Source organism: Clupea harengus, chromosome 2 (assembly GCF_900700415.2).
Source record: "Clupea harengus chromosome 2, Ch_v2.0.2, whole genome shotgun sequence".
Lineage (NCBI taxonomy): Eukaryota > Metazoa > Chordata > Actinopteri > Clupeiformes > Clupeidae > Clupea > Clupea harengus.
The window spans coordinates 30,151,555-30,173,847 of record NC_045153.1 but is presented as its reverse complement, the minus strand read 5'-3'; the positions used below and the strand labels follow the sequence as shown (position 1 = coordinate 30,173,847).

At 48.0% G+C, this 22,293-nt stretch overlaps 1 protein-coding gene across 5 annotated transcripts in view; it reads right to left on the bottom strand.

The window, feature by feature from the left end:
- Positions 1-22,293, bottom strand: part of LOC105898117 (ATP-binding cassette sub-family C member 4-like) — a 39,120-nt gene that overhangs the window by 9,443 nt on the left and 7,384 nt on the right. For all 5 annotated transcript variants that reach the window (XM_012825120.3, XM_031560369.2, XM_031560364.2 and 2 more), the window contains 11 exons: positions 21,592-21,723; positions 21,346-21,383; positions 20,905-21,005; positions 19,940-20,086; positions 13,241-13,320; positions 5,805-5,955; positions 4,904-5,023; positions 4,459-4,569; positions 4,236-4,336; positions 3,720-3,911; positions 1,031-1,186 (listed from right to left, as the gene is read on the bottom strand). In XM_012825120.3, coding sequence (XP_012680574.1) covers positions 1,031-1,186; positions 3,720-3,911; positions 4,236-4,336; positions 4,459-4,569; positions 4,904-5,023; positions 5,805-5,955; positions 13,241-13,320; positions 19,940-20,086; positions 20,905-21,005; positions 21,346-21,383; positions 21,592-21,723 — 1,329 coding nt within the window. The remainder of the gene's footprint in view (positions 1-1,030; positions 1,187-3,719; positions 3,912-4,235; positions 4,337-4,458; positions 4,570-4,903; positions 5,024-5,804; positions 5,956-13,240; positions 13,321-19,939; positions 20,087-20,904; positions 21,006-21,345; positions 21,384-21,591; positions 21,724-22,293) is intronic.

The window sequence follows — 22,293 nt, the reverse complement described above, 5'->3', positions numbered from 1 at the left end:
GCACGCACGCACGCACGCACGCACGCACGCACGCACGCACGCACGCACACACACACACACACACACAGCAGGCAGCACCGGCTCACTGCAAAGGGAGAACATCTCATCCTGATCGCTGACGCTGAGGGCACAAGACCTGCTTTATAGCGCACGGAAACATAATCTGGAGGAGCGCTGATACCAGAAACCCATCAAGGCCATGACAAGCCCTTTTCTCAACTTGTTTTGCAAATCTCAGCTGCAGTCTCTCAAATGCTAAACAACTCCTACTGCGGTAAATAATGGCAAATGAGCAATCTAAGGGGAAGTGGCAAAAACTCTCCAAAGCAGCTTTCACTTTTTTCCCCATTCCTTTGAGGAAGGGGGTGGGGGTGGGGGAGGGGGGGCTAATCTCCTGTCAGTTATGGGAGCTCCTCACAACCCAATACAGCCGTGGGAGCCTTCTTCCCTCCACTTTCCTGACACGAACCCCCTGGCTGGCATTTTCTTAATGTACTATCAGTTTCAATGAGCGGAAATGAAGTTAAACTGTCTCAAGGCATCCGTTTGTCTCACTTTCAGAAACCCCCTACAGTAAGTTAAGACTGAAATACTCCTCATCCCCCTTTTCTCCCCCCTTCCTTAAAACAAACAGGCCCAGGTGAAAAGGAGCCAAAACGTACAAAGGTGTTAGGTGTCGTATGACACTTTGGAAGCTCACCTGCCAAAGACCGAACAATTTGCCTGAGGAAGGCCACGGATTCATCATCCATATGGGAGCATATCCGCTTACATTAACAGCTTACGCTCACATCTCTCGGAGTGAGTTCCTTTTATAAACATCAATTGTTAAAAAACCCTGTGCTTGCTTCGTGTTTTGAGACTATTAAATGAAATGAAAGATTCGACTTCTATATTCTTCTATTCGACACTATATTATATTGAAATCACTATCCTAGCAGCCCCATATTTACATTTCTTGAAAAAAAAAAATCAATATTCAAAACAACATGAAAGAAAGTTTTAACAAACTCAAAGTGGGGAGCAGTACCTGTGGGATTATGGACATTTTCTGGCGCAGGGTGTGAAGGCCGATCTCGGAGGTCAGAATGCCATCGACGGAGATCTTGCCCTGCGGTTCTGCCAGGCGAAAGAGGGCCGAGATGAGAGAGCTCTTCCCCGCGCCCGTCCTGCCCACAATGCCCACCTTCAACACAGGAAGGGAGGGTTTAGTTGTAATGCATGCTCAGATCAATATGCCAGTGCACCCCTAGTTCAGAGAACACTGACCTCTTCACTATAACCAGTGAATAAGCGTAAATAAAATCATTTGAAGCTTGTTTTCCGCTTGTTCTCCTTCACTGAGCACCGTATAGAGATAATCAATGTGTGTATGTATGTACTGCTGTACACTTGTGGCTAATGCAATCTCCAGCACTTTTCCTCGGAGAAGTTCCACTTTCTCCTGTCCCCAGTGCAGTGCATTCAGGCTTCACTGCAGCTTCACTGCTTCTGCCCCCATCCGTCAGTCCTCTCTCCCCCTGCCAGCTCCTCTCTGACACTGGAGACATGCTGATGTCTCTGGCTCCTATCAGCGCATCACTTGTTAACAAGACAACCCCGAAAGACATCTGACATTAAAAAAAGGCAAAAGAGTTTGCGAGTTTCAGCCACAGAAATGAGATGCTATCGTGGCCCCAGATGATGCATCCTCTGAGGGTGCTATCGTTTGCGTTCTGCATGAATCTGCAGTTGCCGTACGCGGCCGTATATTGTGCGAATGTGACTCTGACAGAAGACCCAGAGAGCAGAGGCAGGCTAATCAGCGCGCTAACAAAGCCACACAAAAGACTCAGAAGAAGGCAAATTAATCCAAGAATCTTGGAGTTATCTACTGCCTTTTTTGTTAGAGTAAAATGAAAATGTTGGGGAGGGAGACTTTCAAAGATGAATATCAAATGGATATCAAATCTCTGTGTCTGTGATATTCAAACCATTGGTAAGACATTGTTCACATTTTTCATACACTGTCAGAAAAAGGGTACCTTATTTATATTATTATATATTCTTATAGGTTAATATAAGAGTTATTCATAACTATGCTGTTGTCCCCATTGACATGGTATGAGAGGTATGTTGCTAAACTGCGTTGTCTATGGGTTTTTACTTTTCCAGCTGAGACCCTCCTCATCCGCAACTTAAACAAAACAAACAGAACAGAAAGAAAGCTAACCGCTAATCCTAACATTCCCTGCCTGTAAGGTCAGTGCTTTCCCCACCATGTGACCTAACCTAACCTAACACCAACATTTCTGTGTACAGATGGCATATCACTAGAATGGTCTCACTTATCAAAGAGCATAATGTTGAATCAAACTACATGAGTGTATGTGTGCAACCCTTGAAGATGCCATGCCATACCTTTCTGGTAATACCATCCTGTAGTATTCATTTGTTTACAAACAAATCAGACACTATCAATCAAGAATGGTCTCAGAAAAAGAAAAAACTGCATATGTGAAGCCTGTCTTCTTAAAAGACTTGGGCCACAATTACGTCAGCCTACCCTATACCATTGGCTGGGGTCAGATGGTATTATTTTAGCAGTGGACCTCTGAGATAGCCGTGTGTATCTGGGGGTGTCTGAGAGCAGGCTTCCCAGTGGCTCCCAGGCCTGTGAGGGACTGTCAGGCTGCACAAAGCCCCTAAAGCCCAACAGCATCTGAGTGGGATCCCTCCCCAGGGCCCTCCCCCTCCCCACCACCACCACCACCACCACCACCACCACCTCAGCCTCGGCCCCTCTATTTATCAGCCCATCCATTGTGAAATCAGCCGCCCCTGGCCAAGCGCATCCATGCTAAATGCTCACTAACTCAGCCCTTTTATCTCAGCCTTCAGTCCCCCTCTCCTCTCCTCCTCTCCTCTCCTCTCCTCTGGGGTGTCGTCTTGTTTCCTTTACCATTCCACCTTCTCCCTGCCCCGTTTGTTTCTCCTCCTCACTCTATACCGCTTTCTATACGGCTGCACTCTCTGCGCGATGTTTCCTTTCATATTGTGAACACATACTGTAGCTGTCATTGCTTGGCATATTGCTAATGAGACCAAATGGATCCACTCCAGCGCTCTTAATTACATTATATGTATTCCATGAATCATAAATTGTATATTCCTAGGGGGGATCTCTTAGCACAATAATAAGTTGCTTAAATAATTGATTTTGGGGAGGGAACATCATATGGAAAGGAGCAACATTACACCTTCTACACACATATTGATTCAATTCCACCAACGAGCAGAATATTAAAAGTGCATGCATTTCCCTAAGACTATTGGCAAGGCCTCCGAGAGGAGAGGAGAGGGTGTCGGCAGCAACATGTGGACTCAGCAGGAGCACTGTCAACTCCTGAAGATAATTAATGTGGAGGGCCTACCAACGCCACAGAGGTCACTATCTGCACTGGGCACACGTGTACCTAGAAGACACACAAGGGGCCAATGCTCTGGATGGAGCACGCAACCTTCTTGGCTATAAATACACACCTCTGATTGGAAAGGAGGCAAAGAAGCATGGGCTCACAACCACCAAGGATGAATGACAATAAGGCATAAGATTTAAATTGGGATTGAAATGATTAACACCTTAATCTGGCAAACGCACAAAATGGGTATGATAATCTCCTACCTATGCAATAGACAGTGCTTTGAATGAAGATGCACCGGCTGAAAGAGCGACTGACCTTCTCGTTGGGCCTGATGGTGGCGGTGATGTTCTTCAGCACGAGGGGCCCGTCCCTGCTGTAGGAGAAGTTCATCTGCTCGAAGGTGATGCAGCCCTGCCGAGGCCAGTCAGGCGGAGGCCTCTTCTGGGTTTCCCAGGGTGCCTCACTCTCCAGCTCCGTGTACTCTACAACCCTCTCCACTGAAGTCATCTGGACACCATAACAGACACATGACATGTCATCCAGTCAGTATTCAGTATTATCAGCTGTTTCGTTATATCTGCTCTGAAACGGCCCTACAGCCAGTCTAATGAAAGGGACATGGATATCACCATACAAGTACATATTATACGAAACTAATACATTCATATTAAAGGTACACAGACCGTGCAGACGCATATAATCTATCTGCAGTCTACAAATTCTAAACACATTGTACCTCAATGACAAAGTAATAATAACAAAAATGTAAAGATCAGATCATATAACAACATGGTCAAAACCCAGAGGATCTAGTGCTCTTGTGGTTCTTACCATATTCTCTACCTCTGCGCTCTGTCGCACTCCCCACTGGAACATCCCGACCAGAGTGATGGCGTAGGACAGCGCCAGGCCCACGCCTCCCGCCTCCAGGTCTGTCGGAGAGAGAGAGAGAGAGCAGGCAGACATAAAGTGCCACACGTGTTCCACACAGCCACTCAAGCACATCAGCCCGCTCTTGTGTTCACTGTTAGTCCCTTGTGTCCCGGGTGCCTACCGTGTCTGAGGAAGAGGCATCCGAAGGCGGTGATGGTGACGAATATCGAGCAGAGGCCATCCAGACGCACGGCGAACCAGCGGGAGGTGGTCAGGAATAAAAACCAGGACTCTGACAGACAGGACACAGTTTCACATCACGGCACGTGAACTCACATTTGTAAAACAGGACTAGGTAACACACAGTCTCTCTCACACACACACACACACACACACACACACACACACACACACACACACATTCATTCATTTCTACACATGAAACGCATTTTTGACAGCAGTTCACATAAAAAGGTTTCAGTACAATTCAATAGCATATTATCTATTCAAAGGCACACACACTGAGAATGGCGCCAACACAGACACAGACACAGACACACACACACACACACACACACACACACACACACACACACACACACACACACAGCTAGTAAGGGTCAGACCAGAGTGCAGGTCCTGATGTGCATCAAACATCTGCTGGAACCTCTCCTGGGCTTTGAAGGCACGAATGGTCCACAGTCCTTGCAAGGAGGACGAGAGGTGGGAGAAGACTGGACTGCGTGCTGATGACAAACACAAGGCCAACACAGTGAGAAGGGTTCACAGTGACAAAGACAGAAAACAGAATTTCACAGCAGGTTTTCTGCTAGATAGCCCTCATTCTGCCACAAAAGGTTTCTCTCTGAGAGGAGCAGTCATCCAGCAGACTGGTAGTGACCAGAGACAACCGGCCACCTTTCATTTCCCTAATGCGCAGAAAGAATTACGCGCACAAATAAAAAAAACATTCTGCTATCTAAATCGAAATCCCCTAAACAACAACCTTAATGCGCGGTTCCACGGGCATAAGAAGCTAATGACAGAATTCACATTTCTGGGTGAAGTATCCCTTTATCTCCTCTACAGCCAAACACACAAGGCTGGGGAAAGAGGGAATACAAGTCTGCTCCCACTGTTCATTAGCAATTAGCCAAACACAAAAGAATGAAGGCTGGGTTTGTGCAAGGACATTTTCCTTTTGATAGCGTCTTCAGCCCTGGCCTGGGCCTTTGGCATGGCTGCTCAGAGCGAGGAGGATGCACCGCTGCCTCCCATGCCCTGGCCGTGCCCACTGGCATTTCTGCTTTTGTCTTGGGTGTCATGAACCTGCAGCGCTCAAGGAGACTGTGTGTGGGCAAAACTTTAGGCCACAGCCACCCTTTGGCCTTTTATGCTAATGGCCCAGTCTCGCTTTTCAATGGTTCATTTGCATTTTCGTCTTTTTTTTTCTCTCTATTCACTCGCTTTTCAAAACAGACGAGTGCAGAGCTCTGGTGGAGAGAGAGAGAGCGGAGGCCTTCGTACTTGTGGACTCCAGGCGCTTGATGTCTCGCGATGTGCGCAGGAAGTAGCGCCGCAGATACAGGAAGACGGCGAGCAGGGGAATTATGGGAATGAGGATCCAGGGAATGATGACACCGGCAACAATGATTACACCGACAATCTGCAGAAATACCTGGACAGACAAAACACACACACACACACACACACACACACACAGAAATAGACATGGAGATGAACACAAAACACAGATGTAAACAATGATAAGACAATTATGCTGAAAATGTAGTATTCATAATCATTCCATTTTGACAGTTTTGATTCAAAGGGTCTGTCTGACATAGAAAAGTCTGACACAAACAAGGCGTCATGACAGAAGTGCTTCATGCTAAAGTATATGCTATAGACAGCAGCAGAACTTTCCAGAACTTGCTGATTCAAGCACAAAAGAGAACAGACAACAATGCCTCTTTGGTGAGTGGCTTTCAGTTCAGCTAATGAGTGAGCTCTGAGTATTCCATTTCTCGGGCTCCACGGCGAAAGCTCTAAAAATAAGGGCTAAGTACATGACAAGATGAATCAGTGTTGACTGACACGGCCACAAGGGTCATTGTGGCGGTGGAACAATTGTTCCTGAGCTGCTGTTCCTCTGCGGTTACCATCAGCACACCGTGGGCCCTGGCTTAAGGTTACAACCCCAGGTTAACTTTTACCTTTCCCAGGTGTGAACTAAGGCCATGACCACATGGGCCATGAATACACACTTTCATACACCATGACCTCACACCACACAGTGGTGTCTGCCGAGGTCCCACAGGAGCCGCAAGTCAGCTTCAATAACACCGTGACTCGTCACTTCTGCTAATGGATACATGACACAAGCAGACCACTGCCCACACGGGCTGCAATTGAATGGCCAGGGTTGGCCTGAGGCAGTGGCCGTGACACAGCACTGGGGCACAGCAACATGTGCAGCCTGCCACAGACAGGACTGACAACACACAGCCACATGCATCAGCTGATCAGCGTCAACTACTTAGCCTGCATCTCGCCTATAGTGATTATTGGAATTTACAAGATAAGGGAACGTCACCACTTTGTGTCTCTTAAATGCACTTCCATACAAAATCTTTTCAAAACATATTTTTAATTCCCCAATAGCTAACACGGCAGATACCATCAATGGTTATAAATGAGAGATTAATGAGAGATTTTTCAATCACGTGCAAGCTCTCCCAAACAAACATCCTCACCAAAAAACCGAGTCACAAAATATGAACTGCTAGAGACTTCACATCCATTCGATGACTGATAAAATTGAAACCCCAAACCCTGAAATTAAAGACAACCCACGAGATGGGCTTCTGAGAGGCAAGAGATTGAGATCAGCATGTTACTTTCAATGGTCTCACACTAGCCTTCAGAGATGAAAATTTAATTTAGCACCTTAATTACGGATGTTATCAGGTGCTTAGGCACACGTTTAAGCATGATCACTTTCAGTGTGGGTTTCATGATGAAAAGCTCCTCAATTGGGTTTACAGCAGAGATAAGAGGGTATTACCAGGCTTGGGATTGCTGCAGTGGAGCACGCACAATCAAGCAGCTCGCGCCGCGCGGGGGAACCTACCTAGCACAACTGATCCTGCAGAATTTCACACTACACAAGCTTCAGCCCTGGCCCACGAGGGAGAAGGTTATTGTGGGCTTGGCTAAGAACATGACCTGTATAGGCAAACATGCCTAGTTCTGTATCGATACTTTTAGCATCCTAAATGAATAATGAAGACCTGACATTTGAACTAAAAGGTGAGAGGATTGTCTTCCAAATAAAATACTGAAGACAAAATGTAAATATCTGAAAAAGTTTGAATTACACATGAGTGAAACTGCCTTTCTGCCCAGGCAGAGGAGTCATCTCAGACCACAGGTAGGTTTCAGACCAGGGGTGGGTGCTTTCCTCAGAGCCGTAATGGCGGCCCGCGTGCGTCAGGCAGGGGTGTCGGACAGCGCAGGTCATCCGAGGGGAAGCACTCCCGGCAGGATTCATTCCAGAGAAGTCCTGCCTCCGCCGCCACGCCGCTGCTCTCTGGAGCCCCCCTGTCGCCACGGCCTTGTTTGATGTGATCCGTTTGCCTGGCCCGCCACCGCTTATCACTTCAGAATCCCAGAAGAACCCCACCCACACCATGCACTGATGAGGAGTGATTAGAGCCAGCCTGACCCCCTGGACCCCCCCCCCCCCCGTCACATGACCCACCCAAGCTAGATCCCCCACAGGAACAGACAACTCCCCGTTCCAAAGCCTGTTGCACATAAAAGTGCATAAAAGCTTTTGTATGTAAACAGTGTAAATAAAGCATTACCTCTAATTGCTGCTGAGCAAGAAAAGACAGCTTCTGTTTGGCATGCGATTCAGCCATTCAGGCACACAGTGTGTACCGCTGCAGTTTAAGGCCATTCACATCTCCACTGACCCTAACGGCTTTATTTTGTAGATGATACCAATCAGGTCTTTGATGTCCAAATAAATTCAGAAAATTGAAGTTAATTACTATATTTGTGCTCGCCACTGATAACGCCTGTTGTTCCAGCGGCGGAACGTAAACATTTCCCTCGCCCCGGACATGGGAGAGGGGGGGGGCGGGCTGTGTGTTTCTTCCACTCGTTTAGTTTCTTTTTTTTCCATCCTCCCTTTACGCACTGTCAGTGCACGCCGGGGCTGAGAGGACTCACCGCTGGGAAAAAAACTCAAACAAAACGGGAAGTGAGGGGGAAAAAAAAACGACAGCTAGAGAGAGTGAAAAAGAGAAAGAAAAAGAAGCCGGGAGAGGGAGAAAAAAAAAATCCTGTCATCGCTGGAATTTTGGTCCTTTTTCTCAAACAACACACACTTTCCCTGACAGGGTGGCACAATAAAATATAGGGGTCAGTGGTACTGAAACAAATGGAGGCCGTTCCACTTTCTGCTGGCCACAAAGGGAGTGACCCGGACCATTCTCCTGGGTTTCTGGCCCTTTCTTTGGGCTCCAAGTGCCCAGATGCTGAGGCTTTTCTTTGGGAGAAATGACTGTGGACAACCTCCTTCACTTTTTCCCTTTCTGGGCCATTTTCACTTCATAAAGCTGCAGTCAATGTGCTTTTTGTATACCGCAAGGAGGGCCTGACACATTCTGCGGTGGTCTCGGTCACTGTCTACATTGGTGGCTCAAGTAGTCCCAGGATTAGGCCTTTGTGTGCTGTGAAAAGGTAAGAGAAGTCACTTATTTGGGCTCAGTCAAGCTGCTGATTTCCACCCCCATCTTGGAAATAAGAGAAAGGCTTTGAAATGCACTCTCTCTCTCTTTCTTATAAATCACAAACCTCCCACTGGAGACACAGCTGCCTCAGACCCTGTGTACCTACATGCCTCCACAACAACAACACACACACACACACACACACACACACACACACACACACACACACACACACACACACACACACTCACACACACACACACTCTTTCTCTCTCTCTCTCTCTCTCTCTCGCTCTCTCGCTCTCTCTCTCTCTCTCTCTCTCCACCATGTCAGGCAGCACAGGAAGAAACGGCTCTAAAGGTCTCAAAGGAACAAAGCTATCCCCTTATTTCATGTTGTATCCCCTAACACATTCAGGGCCATTTAATCTGGCCCTCTCTTTTAATTCGGTCTCTGTTGGGGGTCTGTGGTGTGATTTCTGCTCAGCTCTCGCCCCTGCGGTCAGGCTGGCTGGACCTGGCCATGCGCTGAGGGGCACCGGGTTTCCACACGGCCCCGGCCAGTGCCAGTGGGCCAGTTGGGCTTGGCCTTATGTGAGGTATGTGGAGCCGGGCCGCGGTGCCAGCGCCGGACCACACAGACACTAGGAGCCTTTCACCAGGGGCCAGTACCCATCACCACCACGATAAGGAGGAAGCAGGCAGCAATGCTGAGAGCCAGGCTCTGAGACAGCTCCCAGCTCACGTTACTTAGGAACACAAAACACTGACGCACACAAACACAAACACAAACACAAACACACACTCTTACACAGAAATGGATGCAGGAGTATGCAAAGATGCATACCATAACTAGGCCACAGTTAAGAGGTCAGTGCCTCTCTGTTCAGCTAGGGTGTGATAAGAAGATAACATACAGCTTAAAAAAGCATTGATAAAAATAAATGGACACGTACACACAAATTAGTGATGGACAACATGAATCTCCATTTAAAAAAAAGTCAAACTCCCTCCTTCTTTTTATACCCTATCTCTATCATTTGCTTATTTTGTCCTCTTTCTCTCAGCCAAAACAGACAATGGCTCAGTCACAATGACCAGTGACATATATGTTTCACACGGGGCGGCCTCCTCTTCAGTGTCTTGTGTGACATACATGGTATGTGTGCAGCCTGGAGCAGGGGCATTCTTTTCCACCTCACACTCACACACACACACACACACACACACACACACACACACACACCACACACACCACACACACACACACACACACACACACACACACACACACACACACACACACACACACACACACACACACACAGCAACACACACACACACACACACACACACACACACACACTCACACACACACACACACACACACACACACACTCACACACACACACACACACACACACACTCACAGCAACACACACACACACACACACACACACACACACACACACACACACACACACACACGCTCTCAGTGTGCCACAGGCAGCCGAGGGATGCTTGAAACCCCATCCCGCTCCTCTCCTCTGCAGGTTTACGTCAGCCGTTCTCATGTCCCCGCGGTCTGACTGGAGAGTCCCGGCGACACAATGCGGGACAAAGCGCACTCACACACACAGTCACACCCGCCAGTGTTCCCCCAAACAAAGGCCGTCTCACATGTGCACGTCTTCAGACCGCCTCTGTAACAAGCCGCCCCCTGTTCTTCCCCGACATGCCAAGCAGATAAATCATGGTGAATGACCGGAGGCTAGCGCTCGATCATCTTACCAACACCGTAATATAGCTTCTCCCCCGCATAATGTGACAGAGCACCAGCACAGGTGAATATGCATGTGTGTGTGTGTGTGTGTGTGTGTGTGCCAAAGAGTTGCCGCTCAAAAAGTTTTCTGGTCACTTGACTTGGCGGCGGCGGTGGTGGAGGGTGGGTGTCAGATGGCAGTGCTAGCAGCTGTGACGAGAGGCGTGATGGTGCGGAGTGAGTGGGGACCCCACAGTCAGCGGTGGGGCATGGTCAAGAGCTCTCACAGGGGGATCCTACCATTCAAGCACCCCGCCCCAGCGGACCCCAGGATTCTCCCTCGATTGTCTCCGCACCCTTTAAGGCCCACTCACTGACAGCACAGCACAACCTAGGATTTAAAGGTCAAGTCCAGACAAAAGAGAACTATTCCCAGTGCCTGAGGTGCTTTTAATTGACATTTCTGCCTTTGTCCGCCCTACATAAAGAGGGGGAGAGCCGGGGCACTTTTTTCAATATCCTAAATTGGCGATAAACGAGACCCGGGAAAGAAGAAATATGGCTTTGGGATGTAACAGGCCGCCTCTGCCCACTTGAAGGACTCACCCCCATTAGGGCTGCGCGGGGGCTCTGGAGAACTGTGGAGTGCTAACTCCAGCATAAAGAGTGTGGCTCCGATGCAAATCCCCACACAGAGAGAAAGGCCTCTCCCCACTGTGGGAGATAGAGCAGTTAGGGGCATTGTTTATGAAGTTTCACTTTATTCTCCCTGACAACCATTTAAACAATGACTGTTGGAAAATGTCCCCTGCACGAACAGCACCACAATGGGCAGGATCAGCAGCCTTTCTGTCCAGCTAATACCTTCATAAAAAGAAGGGAAAATCTTCCTTCCTGAAAGAATTAAAGAGGGCTCCATAAAAGGCACCTGCAAACAAGCCAGAGAATGGGCGGCAAACAAAAGCACTTTGTCCAAATGAGGCCACTTTTGTCCCGCGCACAATGGCCCCATGATTTCTATTGCGGCAAAAGAGCACATTGTGCATAAACAATGTGCCACCGTACATATAGTACACAGACTGAGGTAATTGGCTTTGTTCCGTGCTTCTTTTCACCAGTCATTTCAAATCAGCAAAAGCTAAACTGTAGCATAGGTACAGCATTGATCTCTGTCTGTAAGTGCTATTAACATGCAGAAATGTGGAGACGGCTGACATACATTACAGCACAACACAAAAGGCCAAAAGATGTGGTCTGGTCAGAGTACATCTCTCCAAAATCCTCTGAAAGTGCCAACGCACATATTTTAACATTCAACAGTGGACGGTCAAAACCGCCAACCCAAAAAAGTAGCACATTTTGGACATTTCTCTAGTAAATACAAATCATACAAATTGTTGATTTTCTGTGAGCTGACCTCCTATCCTACTTTCAGACGAGACTTTCTAGTCCTGCTCCTCACTTTTGATTCCCTTGTGCATTTTGCACCTTATTATTAAAGCTATGGCTCCCAACCACACACACACAGAAACAGAGAAAACCCCTTTGTGCATATGATCTTTTGTGCTTTCACCATTTAAGATGGCCTTTGTCTTGCGTGAGATTGGTATCTGCCACAAACATCACTCAGGCATTGTGGCGGGGAGATTCATTTTCAGCCCGCCTTTGTTCTTTTCTTTGGCCCCGGCTGAGGAGCCACGCCTGCTGCTCTACCTCTGATTGTGCGGCAAACATTCCCCCCTTTGTGGCGCAAGGTACGCGGGCCAGCTCATCTTCGCCCGCTTTTATCGTGGGAGATGATTGCTGCTGGTGTTGCCGTGGCATTCGGTAACGTTAGCTGGCCAGGTGCCACGCTGGGCCCTAAGGCTGGCCAACCAACGGTGGAGAAGACAGAGAGAGGGGGAAGAAGACGTTAAGAATTAAAGAGAGGGAGAGGGACAGAAAAAGAGAAAAAGAGAGTGAGAGAAAAAGAAAATAGACGTGTGGTGTGAGAAGGAGCAGTCATCTTTCAGAAGTTCCAGGCCAATGCCTCAGTGGCCTCCCCACCTCCTCCAGCTCCTGTATCAGCTTCCCAGCAGCCCTGTCCCCACTGACTGAGCGTCTCCCTCCCCGTCCCTCCGGCACGTCCGTCCCTGTGTCCCCCTGCCGTAAACACCTTGCTCCCCGCGCTCCCCCGTCTGCCCACCGCTTGCCCCTCACCGCCCGCCCGCCCGTACGCTCTTCCTGTACGCTCCTGGCCGCCACGGCAACAGGCCACACCCCCTCGGCCGACGTGGCGCGCCGGCACTTTTTATTAAATCTGTGCAGGCAGGCGCTGGGCCGCGCGGGCCGCTAATCCTACAGTAATTGTTTCCAGATTAGGAGAGCCGGGCCACAAAGCAGGCCTAGCCAGGCATGAAATGGCCTCCGCCACGCGGGCAGCAGTGGCAGGCAAAAAAATCTGCCAAGGTGCAACTCACCTGGATGAAATCCACAAACGTCCACGGAAGGAGGGAGTCCAGATGGCCGATGTCCTTAGAGAACCGGTTGAGAACTCTTCCTGGGTTACGGCAGAACAGAGAGAGGAACACAGGAGATTAGAGCGGGGGTCTCGCTGATCAAGACATTGGGCTCACTTTTCACTTTTCAACCCATTATTTCAAACGTTAAAGTTAAATTGTACAAACGACTGACTTGATTGTTAATGACTAAATCCTCAAACAGACAGACACACTCACACACACACACATACACACACACACATACACACACACACACACGTACTCACCGACACACACACACGACAACAAAAATACATGTATGACAGTAAGCACAGGGCAAGCTGGAACTCTGCCAGGAAAGTTCAAACACTCGATACGGATATTTTATCAAGGCTGCCCTTAAATGTGCTTCCTGCACGATACCAAAGCCACATCGCAACCTCACGCTCTTATCCACGAGCTTCCTTTACCCGCCAAACAATACGTTACTCAACGACATCCCAGGGTTTACCTGCAGCAGTCAGCTGCTTCCACTGAAACCAATCTTGGTTACTTAAGTGGTAGTCATATTAACAGCTTGTATACATTCAAGGCAATATCAGATGGACAAATAGAGAGCCCTATCTAGATTAAACAATGATTCATTATTTGGACTCGGTTTGCACAAAGCCTGCCCTACTCTCAGATGAATATGTTGGGGACCCTTTTGTGTGAGAACAAAGAGGGAACAGAGGCTCCATACCTGCCTCCTTGCCCTGACTGGCAGTGTCAATGACGTTAATTGATTTGCCTCCAATCTGCTCAGGTGTTCACTATCCGAGACGAGGCTGTGCAGGTGTTCCGCTGGCCCCTTTATCCCTGAGTCTTTAGAGAGCAAAAAAAAAAAAAAAAAAAGTTTGTTCCCCTGCTCCCAGACCACATAAGATTGCTCTCCAGCTGCCTCTTGAGAAAGCCTTTACCGCAGAGGCAGTCGTGGGCCAGGACCAGATCTGCAGGCCAAGAGGGTTGGCACAGGCTGAGCGTGGCTCTTGTGCTCCGGGGCTGGGGCAGGCCAGGCTGTGAGAGCGGAGCGGAGCGGAGCCGCACTCCCCCCCCAACCCCACCCCACCCCACCACCCCACCCCCCGCTGCTCAGGGCCACGGCCGCCCAGCTTGAGAGGGACGGGGACACGCTAGAGGCGTCCATCAGAGGTCTAGTGCTAATCTTTACACATCAAAAAGCCATGTGGCACTTGGTCACATCTCTGCAAACTGAATTGTTGAAAAACAATCGATGAATTAGATCAAAGAAAACACACGCTAGCTCAGTTTGCTTTGTGTTCTCCGAAACTGACCAATAAGCACAATGTATAAAATGTATAAAAAAAAACACCAGCAAAAACACTTGCTACCAGATGAATATAATATATTACAGTCAGGGCTACTGTTTTAGTCCTGTAATATAAAATGCTACATGCCCTTAGCCTGAGACAATTCCAGTCCACTGCTGATTTCTAAAGCTTCAAAGGAAGGCAAATTAGCAACCTGTTCTCTTATCTCACAGATAAGAGCTCTCAGTAAATTGGACCAACACTGCAGGAGAAAGTCTATAGTCTGTCCAGGTAGCAGCCTAGCCCCCTGTTAGGGCAGATAACTACCAGCACCTGACCGACGTCTGATACCCTATGGCCACAGCACACAGCACACAGACGGGCAAACGGCAAACGAGCAGAAGCAGAGGCAGACCCTGCGCCAGGGTCAGAGAGGGGTCCAGCAGGATGTGTCACAGAGCGCTTCTGGGGGTACAAAGGTGTCAAAGGCGCTGACCTAAAACTCCTCCGATGGCAGTGTCCTCCGCGGCGGTGGGCCCTGTAATCGCAGCCCTCCACGGCCATAAGCAGCTTACAGCTTTATCCTGAGCGCCGCTCGCCATCCGCGGCACAAGCGCATGCAGACGAGCGGCAGCTTCCCATAACAGCCGTCGCATAAAAACCCAGCCAGCACATTATGCGCCCACGACCGGGGCGATGCCACACACACAAAAAAAAAAATCAGACCTGATTCAAAGTCAAGTGGCGTAAGCACGTTGTACACTCCGAGGCAGACTAATCTTATTCACAGTGTGAGTGCCCCTTTCGCTGGCAGATCTCCTAAGGGGAAGGCCCCATCATAAGTGATGCTTGCCTCAGTTGCCATTTCTTTGAGAAGGGCTCCCTACTCCCATTTCAAATGCAGGGAATTATTTGTCTGATTGCGACCCACTGTTTAGCCTTGAAATTTGTGTATAAGAGTTGACGTCTAAGCCACTGCTGACCTAAATCCACGGTGAACAAGAGAACGGTGCACTCAGGCTCAGCGATACATTACGTCTGGTTACATCATTGCAGTTTGAGGCCATTCAGAAGACACTGGTATAGACTATAAGCTGAGAGCTTCACTCATCTATCATATTGCCTCAACAGAGACGAGACGGGGAGCCCTTTATGCATCTGTCAAACCATACAGACTAGATAGGTTACAGCTATGCAGTTACACAAAAGGGCCTGGATGCATGGACGTGCCTATGAGGTAAGACAGGACAATGACAAAGGCTTTCTATCACCTAAAGTTTTGTTAACAACACAGACTATTGTGTGGGTGAGGGTGGGCACATTTCAAGGCACCGACCGACCGACCGACCGAACGCCTCGCCATCAAACCGCTCCTCGCGGCTGGGGGACCCCAGGTGTGACTTGCACCACTTTCCTGGCGGAAGAAGGGAAGTCGGCTGGCACATGCTGGGGTGGCGCCTGAGGGCTTGGGGCCAACATCAACCCCCCAACCACCCACCCACCCACTCCACCTATCCTCTCCCACTCCCTCAAAAACACAGTCACTGTGCTGTGCGGCTGTGGTGGGGTCCGGCAGACAACTACCATGGTTCGTTTGAGGTGGATGCGCAAGAAGGGTGTGTGTGTGTGTGTGTGTGTGTGTGTGCGTGTGACGAATCGCAGTTCCCTGTCATCATCTAGATAAGCGGGGCAGGCTCTTGCACTCGGCGTGGGGCGCAGGGCAGCCGGCTGGGCCCCACTCTTTCAGTGCAGCGGGAGGGGGAAGTGGATAGGCGGCGGAGCAGGGGCAGGGAGGAGGCTGGAGGAGACTGGGGCTTTACCTGCGGGCTCCTGGTGGGCCCCACACACACACAGAGCACCTCGTGCTGCCTGCCCTAATACATTCCAAATCCATTCTCCCCGCACTCGCCCACAGGCCCCGGCAATCTCCTCGCGCTCCCTTTCATGCAATTAAATGGAGGAAGTTGCGAGTGGAGGGGAGTCCTATCAGCGGCACTGCATGCATACACACCTGCGCACACACACACACACACACACACACACACACAAACACACACCTCAGTGGAAACCTCTACCTCCACATTCAATTTACACCGCCACCCCCCCCCCCCCTCCCCACACGCACACACACAACTTGTCCTGATAGCATCTCTTCCTCACTGCAACACTTCCACTGGCTTGCTCACAGGTAGCAAGGGCAGCAGAAATGTAGAGCTGAGAGCGTCTGTACCTCCGTGAAGGCAATTAGGCCTCGACTTTGTAAAACATAAGCCTTCCCCTCCTCCCGGCTCCTCAGCCCCCTTAGAGCATGTGTGCAGAGGCAGAGGCAGAGGCAGAGACAGAGGCAGAGGCAGAGGCAGAGGCAGAGGCAGAGCACCTCTGGGGCCTCGTGTCTACAGCCAGTGTGCCACAAAGAGGCTGAGGCTCAATAAGCTTATCCTGTGTTCAATGCCAAAACTAGCATCAACATGGGACCCGGGCAAAGGTTTTGGTCTAATATAACAACAGGGATTAGCCAGCTCAATAGCACTAAAATACTGAGGGATCAACTGGTACACGCTGCTCACAGTTCTGTAACAGGGGGCTTGAATAGAAATATTCATTTTTAAATTCCATCGGAAGAAATAATATTCTTTTCTGTCTGAAGGAATATTTGCCACACCAGAACGGCCAATCCAAAAGACTTGCAAAACCACCCATAAAGCTGCAATGTCCAGAAACTCTAAAAGCTCTTCAAAAAGCATAACCTGCCAACACGTATTGTGCTGCCTTTAATCAAGTCACTTCTCACACTGCTGAGTACATACTGTATCAAAGCCCAGCCAAACAGCGCACGGCACATAATGTAAACCCCCGTGTGACAGCCCCACAATGCCAGTCCATCCATCATCAGTCATCAATGATTAGCGGCCACACACAGAACATGACTGAGCCAACATTTGTGCAATGGTGCCTGAAACGCTAACCTTTTAGCCCCCAAAAAGACAGCAGCCAACAGAGTAGCACACACACACACAGCATGTTTAACAGCAGCATACCATATCACTTACAAATGTAAACAGTTGTCAAATCCTGAACAATGCTAGCACAATTATATGTGCATTACTCACGCTGTGGTGGCAACACACAGGCAAGCGTGACAATAGCCTTGTATCCTTCCACTCACCAAATTGTCAATGAAACAAAGAGAAAATAAGACAACACAAATACCACCACATGAATTACAAGTACTGCTGGCAAACAAGACAGCTGTAGTAATTACTGACAACTGGGATATGAGGCCGTTTTCATATTACTTCAAACGCGGCATAACAAAAATGCCCACTGGAATTGCGTGTAGGTGCAGTTTACCAGTTTGTGTTGGTTAGGTGTCATTTTATTAAGCACTTACTCCTTGTACAGACTACTGGCTTGGCTCTCGTACCGGTTTCAAAGTAATAACAGTGATCACACATAACCACACACAGGCACTGGATGTCAATAACTGGTCCACTTATCATTTACTACCCTTAGCACAACATAAAAGACTATTAAAAGTCTGACGGAGTGCCCTACCCATGTGTTAGATTAGCTAGTGACACACCCCAGATAAGCCTTTAGGTACCACAGTGGCTCGGAAAGAAAAAAACACAAGCTCAGAGTTTAAGCCCGGGACTGTTTGCATAATAAACAGCCAACTGAACCCATCCTTCATCATGACACGGCTGCCTAAAAGCTGCGAAAAAAGCCACAAGACTCTGAACACCCAGAAATCATACTCGTTTTATTCAAGTCTGTGCTATGAGTCATTGCTGCTGTACTAATAGGTGTTGCCCTCCTGTTGAGTGCTGTGAGCCGTGAAGCTGATTCTGTTGTGTCCCTATCTAAAGATTAGTCTAGAGTAATCATACACTGACAGCAGAACAAAAACTCAAGCAATTATAAATGACATCATTTCGGGGAAGTGTCCCCTGTAATAATTACTGACTGTGACTTTTAACAGCGAATAAAACCCCTAAAATAAAAGTCAAACAACCTCGACATGCTCTGGTGTATACTGTGGACTGATTGTCCAAGTTATTGTGGAGCTGCCCGATATTCCCAAGATAAGCTAAGGAGAGGGGGAAAGAACCCTTTTGACTCCGTAATCACACCTGTAGTGTTTGCTCAGTTTTAAGATCATGTCCATCTGCCCTCTATCCAAACCACTACAGCATACAAAGCTAATGAAATAATCAAGGACCTCTGATATGTCACCGAGCACAAATGAACTTCAGTTTACCCACCTCTGCAGGGCAAACAGCTCGCTATTTCTAAGATCTACCACAAACACTATTCATCCAGCTTTATTGTTTGCTTTTTTTGTCCAGGCTCACAGTTAATAGATAACACACAAAAGCCATCTCACACCAACACATACACACACACACGTACGTTTCTGAAAGACTTCGAGAAACACACAGCAAAGTCGTTATTCTTGCCACTTGACTTGGCTGTTGTGCGTGTGTACACATGTGTGTGGTCGTCTCACACTAGGCAGTGGTTGCTATGAGATCTACTTAAACATGTCAACATGTCTTGCATGAACGTGACAAAATCAGAAGTCTGGCTTGGATTCTTTTTGTCCGACAGATTCTGTCATTGCTTATCAAAGGCACCATTTACATTTATAAGATTCTGGACCTCCGAATAAAGACTTGAGTGATAGAGTTGATAGTCGTATTTGGCATGGAACTGCACGAACGATAATGAACAGAAATGTATCACATTTACCAACATTATTCAATGTCAAGCATGACAGCTATTTCCTAATATAAACTGCTAAAATTAAACAAAGCCCAAACAGTTCATTTGCAGATGCGTTCGACTACTTGACTCATGTTACTACTTCTCTGGTGCCAAAGATGTGGCAGATAATTACAGGGACAAGCACAGGCTCTCATTTCAGAAGATCCATCTATGGCCCTGCTGTTATCATGAACATGTCTCAATAACAGGCTGCACTCTAGTGGTGGTTATCTACAATAGCACAGGCGCAGCCCCAATCTCCTGGAACTCATTTCCATATGCCCATGGTTGAAAAAAAAAAAACATAAGAAACCTGATGTCACTATTAACTTATAATTAAAATCCGCTTCCTTAAACAGTGGGTTAGGCAATAAAAGTCTATATTAACATAATAATATTACCATTACAATAATAAATACAAATATTAAATATTGTTGTTGTACAGCCAATTTACAGTGTTGCTAGCTTATCATGCAGTTAAATCAAGCAATAAATGATTATAATATATTCCATCTTTTTTCTACTTGTCTGTTGGCTTGACCGAATATGGCTTTCTATCCAGCACATGTGCTTGGTGCAGGGGGGTTGCAGCGGGCCTCACCAATAGGGTTGACATCAAAGAAGAGCACGGGGGTGCGCAGGATGCTGGTGAACATGCGGTTGTGCAGCGTCTGTGCCGCCCTCACCAGGACCTTGAAGAACACCATGCTCCGCAGGAAACCAAACAGCACGGCGGCACCTGTCAAACCTGACACCAAAACACACACCGGCACATATCAGACTCCCCCACAACACCAAAACACACACCGGCACATATCAGACTCCCACACAACACCAAAACACACACCCGCACATATCAGACTCCCCCACAACACCCAAACACACACCCGCACATATCAGACTCCCCCACAACACCCAAACACACACCCGCACATATCAGACTCCCCCACAACACCCAAACACACACCCGCACATATCAGACTCCCACACAACACCCAAACACACACCCGCACATATCAGACTCCCCCACACAACACCCAAACACACACCCGCACATATCAGACTCCCCCACACAACACCCAAACACACATCTGAATCTCAGGAGACACATGAGAAACTCTGCCTTCCAGCTGGACATGTTCCAAACGCATCAGCCCTATCACTTCTTTCATTGCAGTGTCCAGCCACAAATACAGAGGAAGGAGTGTGTGTGTGTGTGTGTGTGGGGGGGGGCTGTTCTTAATCTCTCTTTCTGTGCTGAACCGCTCTTTTGAAGCCCAAGCTGCTAAAGGTAAAGAATGGGCCGCGAGCGCTCCGAGAAGAAAAGGCCCATGAAAATTGGAAAGGTGAGGAGTCAGTGTGGAGGACAATGGCAACAGACCTTAGAGCAAGCCAATACAGGCAGAAAAGAAAAGCCCTCCTATCTTTCGCTACAGCTGAGGCCCAGGCATACATGATAGACAGTGGGCCTTGAAGGCCCTGGGCCCCAGCCAGAGCGCGGATGAGCTCACTGAATGCTCAGTATTTTGGAGCTTCGGAGGCGCACAAAGGCTCACTCCACCTCACCTGCGTAAACACCCAAGTAGAGGTCAAGGTCCAGCTGCCGCGTGGCATTGTGGCCATTGAGGACGTGCTGCGTGACATTGAGATGCTTCTGCTCAGAGGCCCTGCCAGAGGGAAAAAGCAATCACACACACAAGGACAAATAAACACTCCTGCCGCACAGAAAGGAAGGCGAGGAGTGTGTGGGGCGCAGAGCTGGAGAGCTACAAGGTTAGCCACGACCACGAAACCGAGTGGGCCAATACAAAGATGAAATTCAATGTCCAGCGCAGTTCACGTGACCTCCGGTGGACAATGTCCGTTCTCAAAGCATTCCAAACATCTTTTATTGAAGTGTCATGACTAAACCTCGAAATGCAACCCTATGTTTCTTTAAGTGCTTTTCAAAGACAAACACTAATATCTTATATATGACGCTTCTAGTAAAAAAAAAATGGTTCTTACCAATATGCCAGCCACCAATCTTGAAGGATATATGTAATCTGCAGAGAAGAGACTGAGATGAGTCATTTAGATTGAGTCCATGAGTGAATTTAGATTGCTTTCGAAAGGACCAGGAACTGAACCCTTACATTACAAAGCCATGTAAGAATATAGTTGCTTCTAGATGTAAGAAGCACATCTATGATGAATCTATGATGTGCTGGTTAAATTCATAATCTAACCAAACCAAAGACTGCACATACTCACATGGGCTAGGAGATTGAGCAGGACAAGCACCAAAAGCATAAACACATTGGCCCCTGCCCTGTAGTACTTCACATACAGGCCAAGGGCTACGGTCCCTTCGGAGCGACTCTCCTCTCCCACTGTGGGCTCAACCTGAGAAAAGCAAAAATACATAAACGAATAAATAGGCAAATACACTGCGTGTAGATGACCTTACTTATGTACAAAAAAAAGACTACAAAATGTATGACCTTAGTATAATAGGAAATGACTGGTTTAAACGACTGTGCAACACATTTTGGACTGAACACGGGCAGTAAGGAAAACACTCAACACAACTCATAACATCATTATGGGGAAATCCACAGCTGTCAAGAAAAACAATAAATGAAAAGCTACTGCCCTCTTGTGGTGAACTAAGTTCCAGTTCCTCTAGATCCAATATAGGCATACACACAGTATGCTGCTATATACCTAGAGTGTACTAGTATCGGCTGTATATTACTACTGTCCAAATCCCCACAGTGGGGAGTTTTCTAGAAAAGTAATTTGCCAGTCATACTGCTGTTATGTGTTTTCCCATATTATTGTGTTATAATGTTGATTGTACATCTTGTTGAGCTACAGACAAATTTCCACTTTGTGTAGACAACAAAGTTCTATCCTATGCCATTCTTTACTTTTCTTGTGTATACCTAAATCAGTCACTTATTCCTGTAAAAC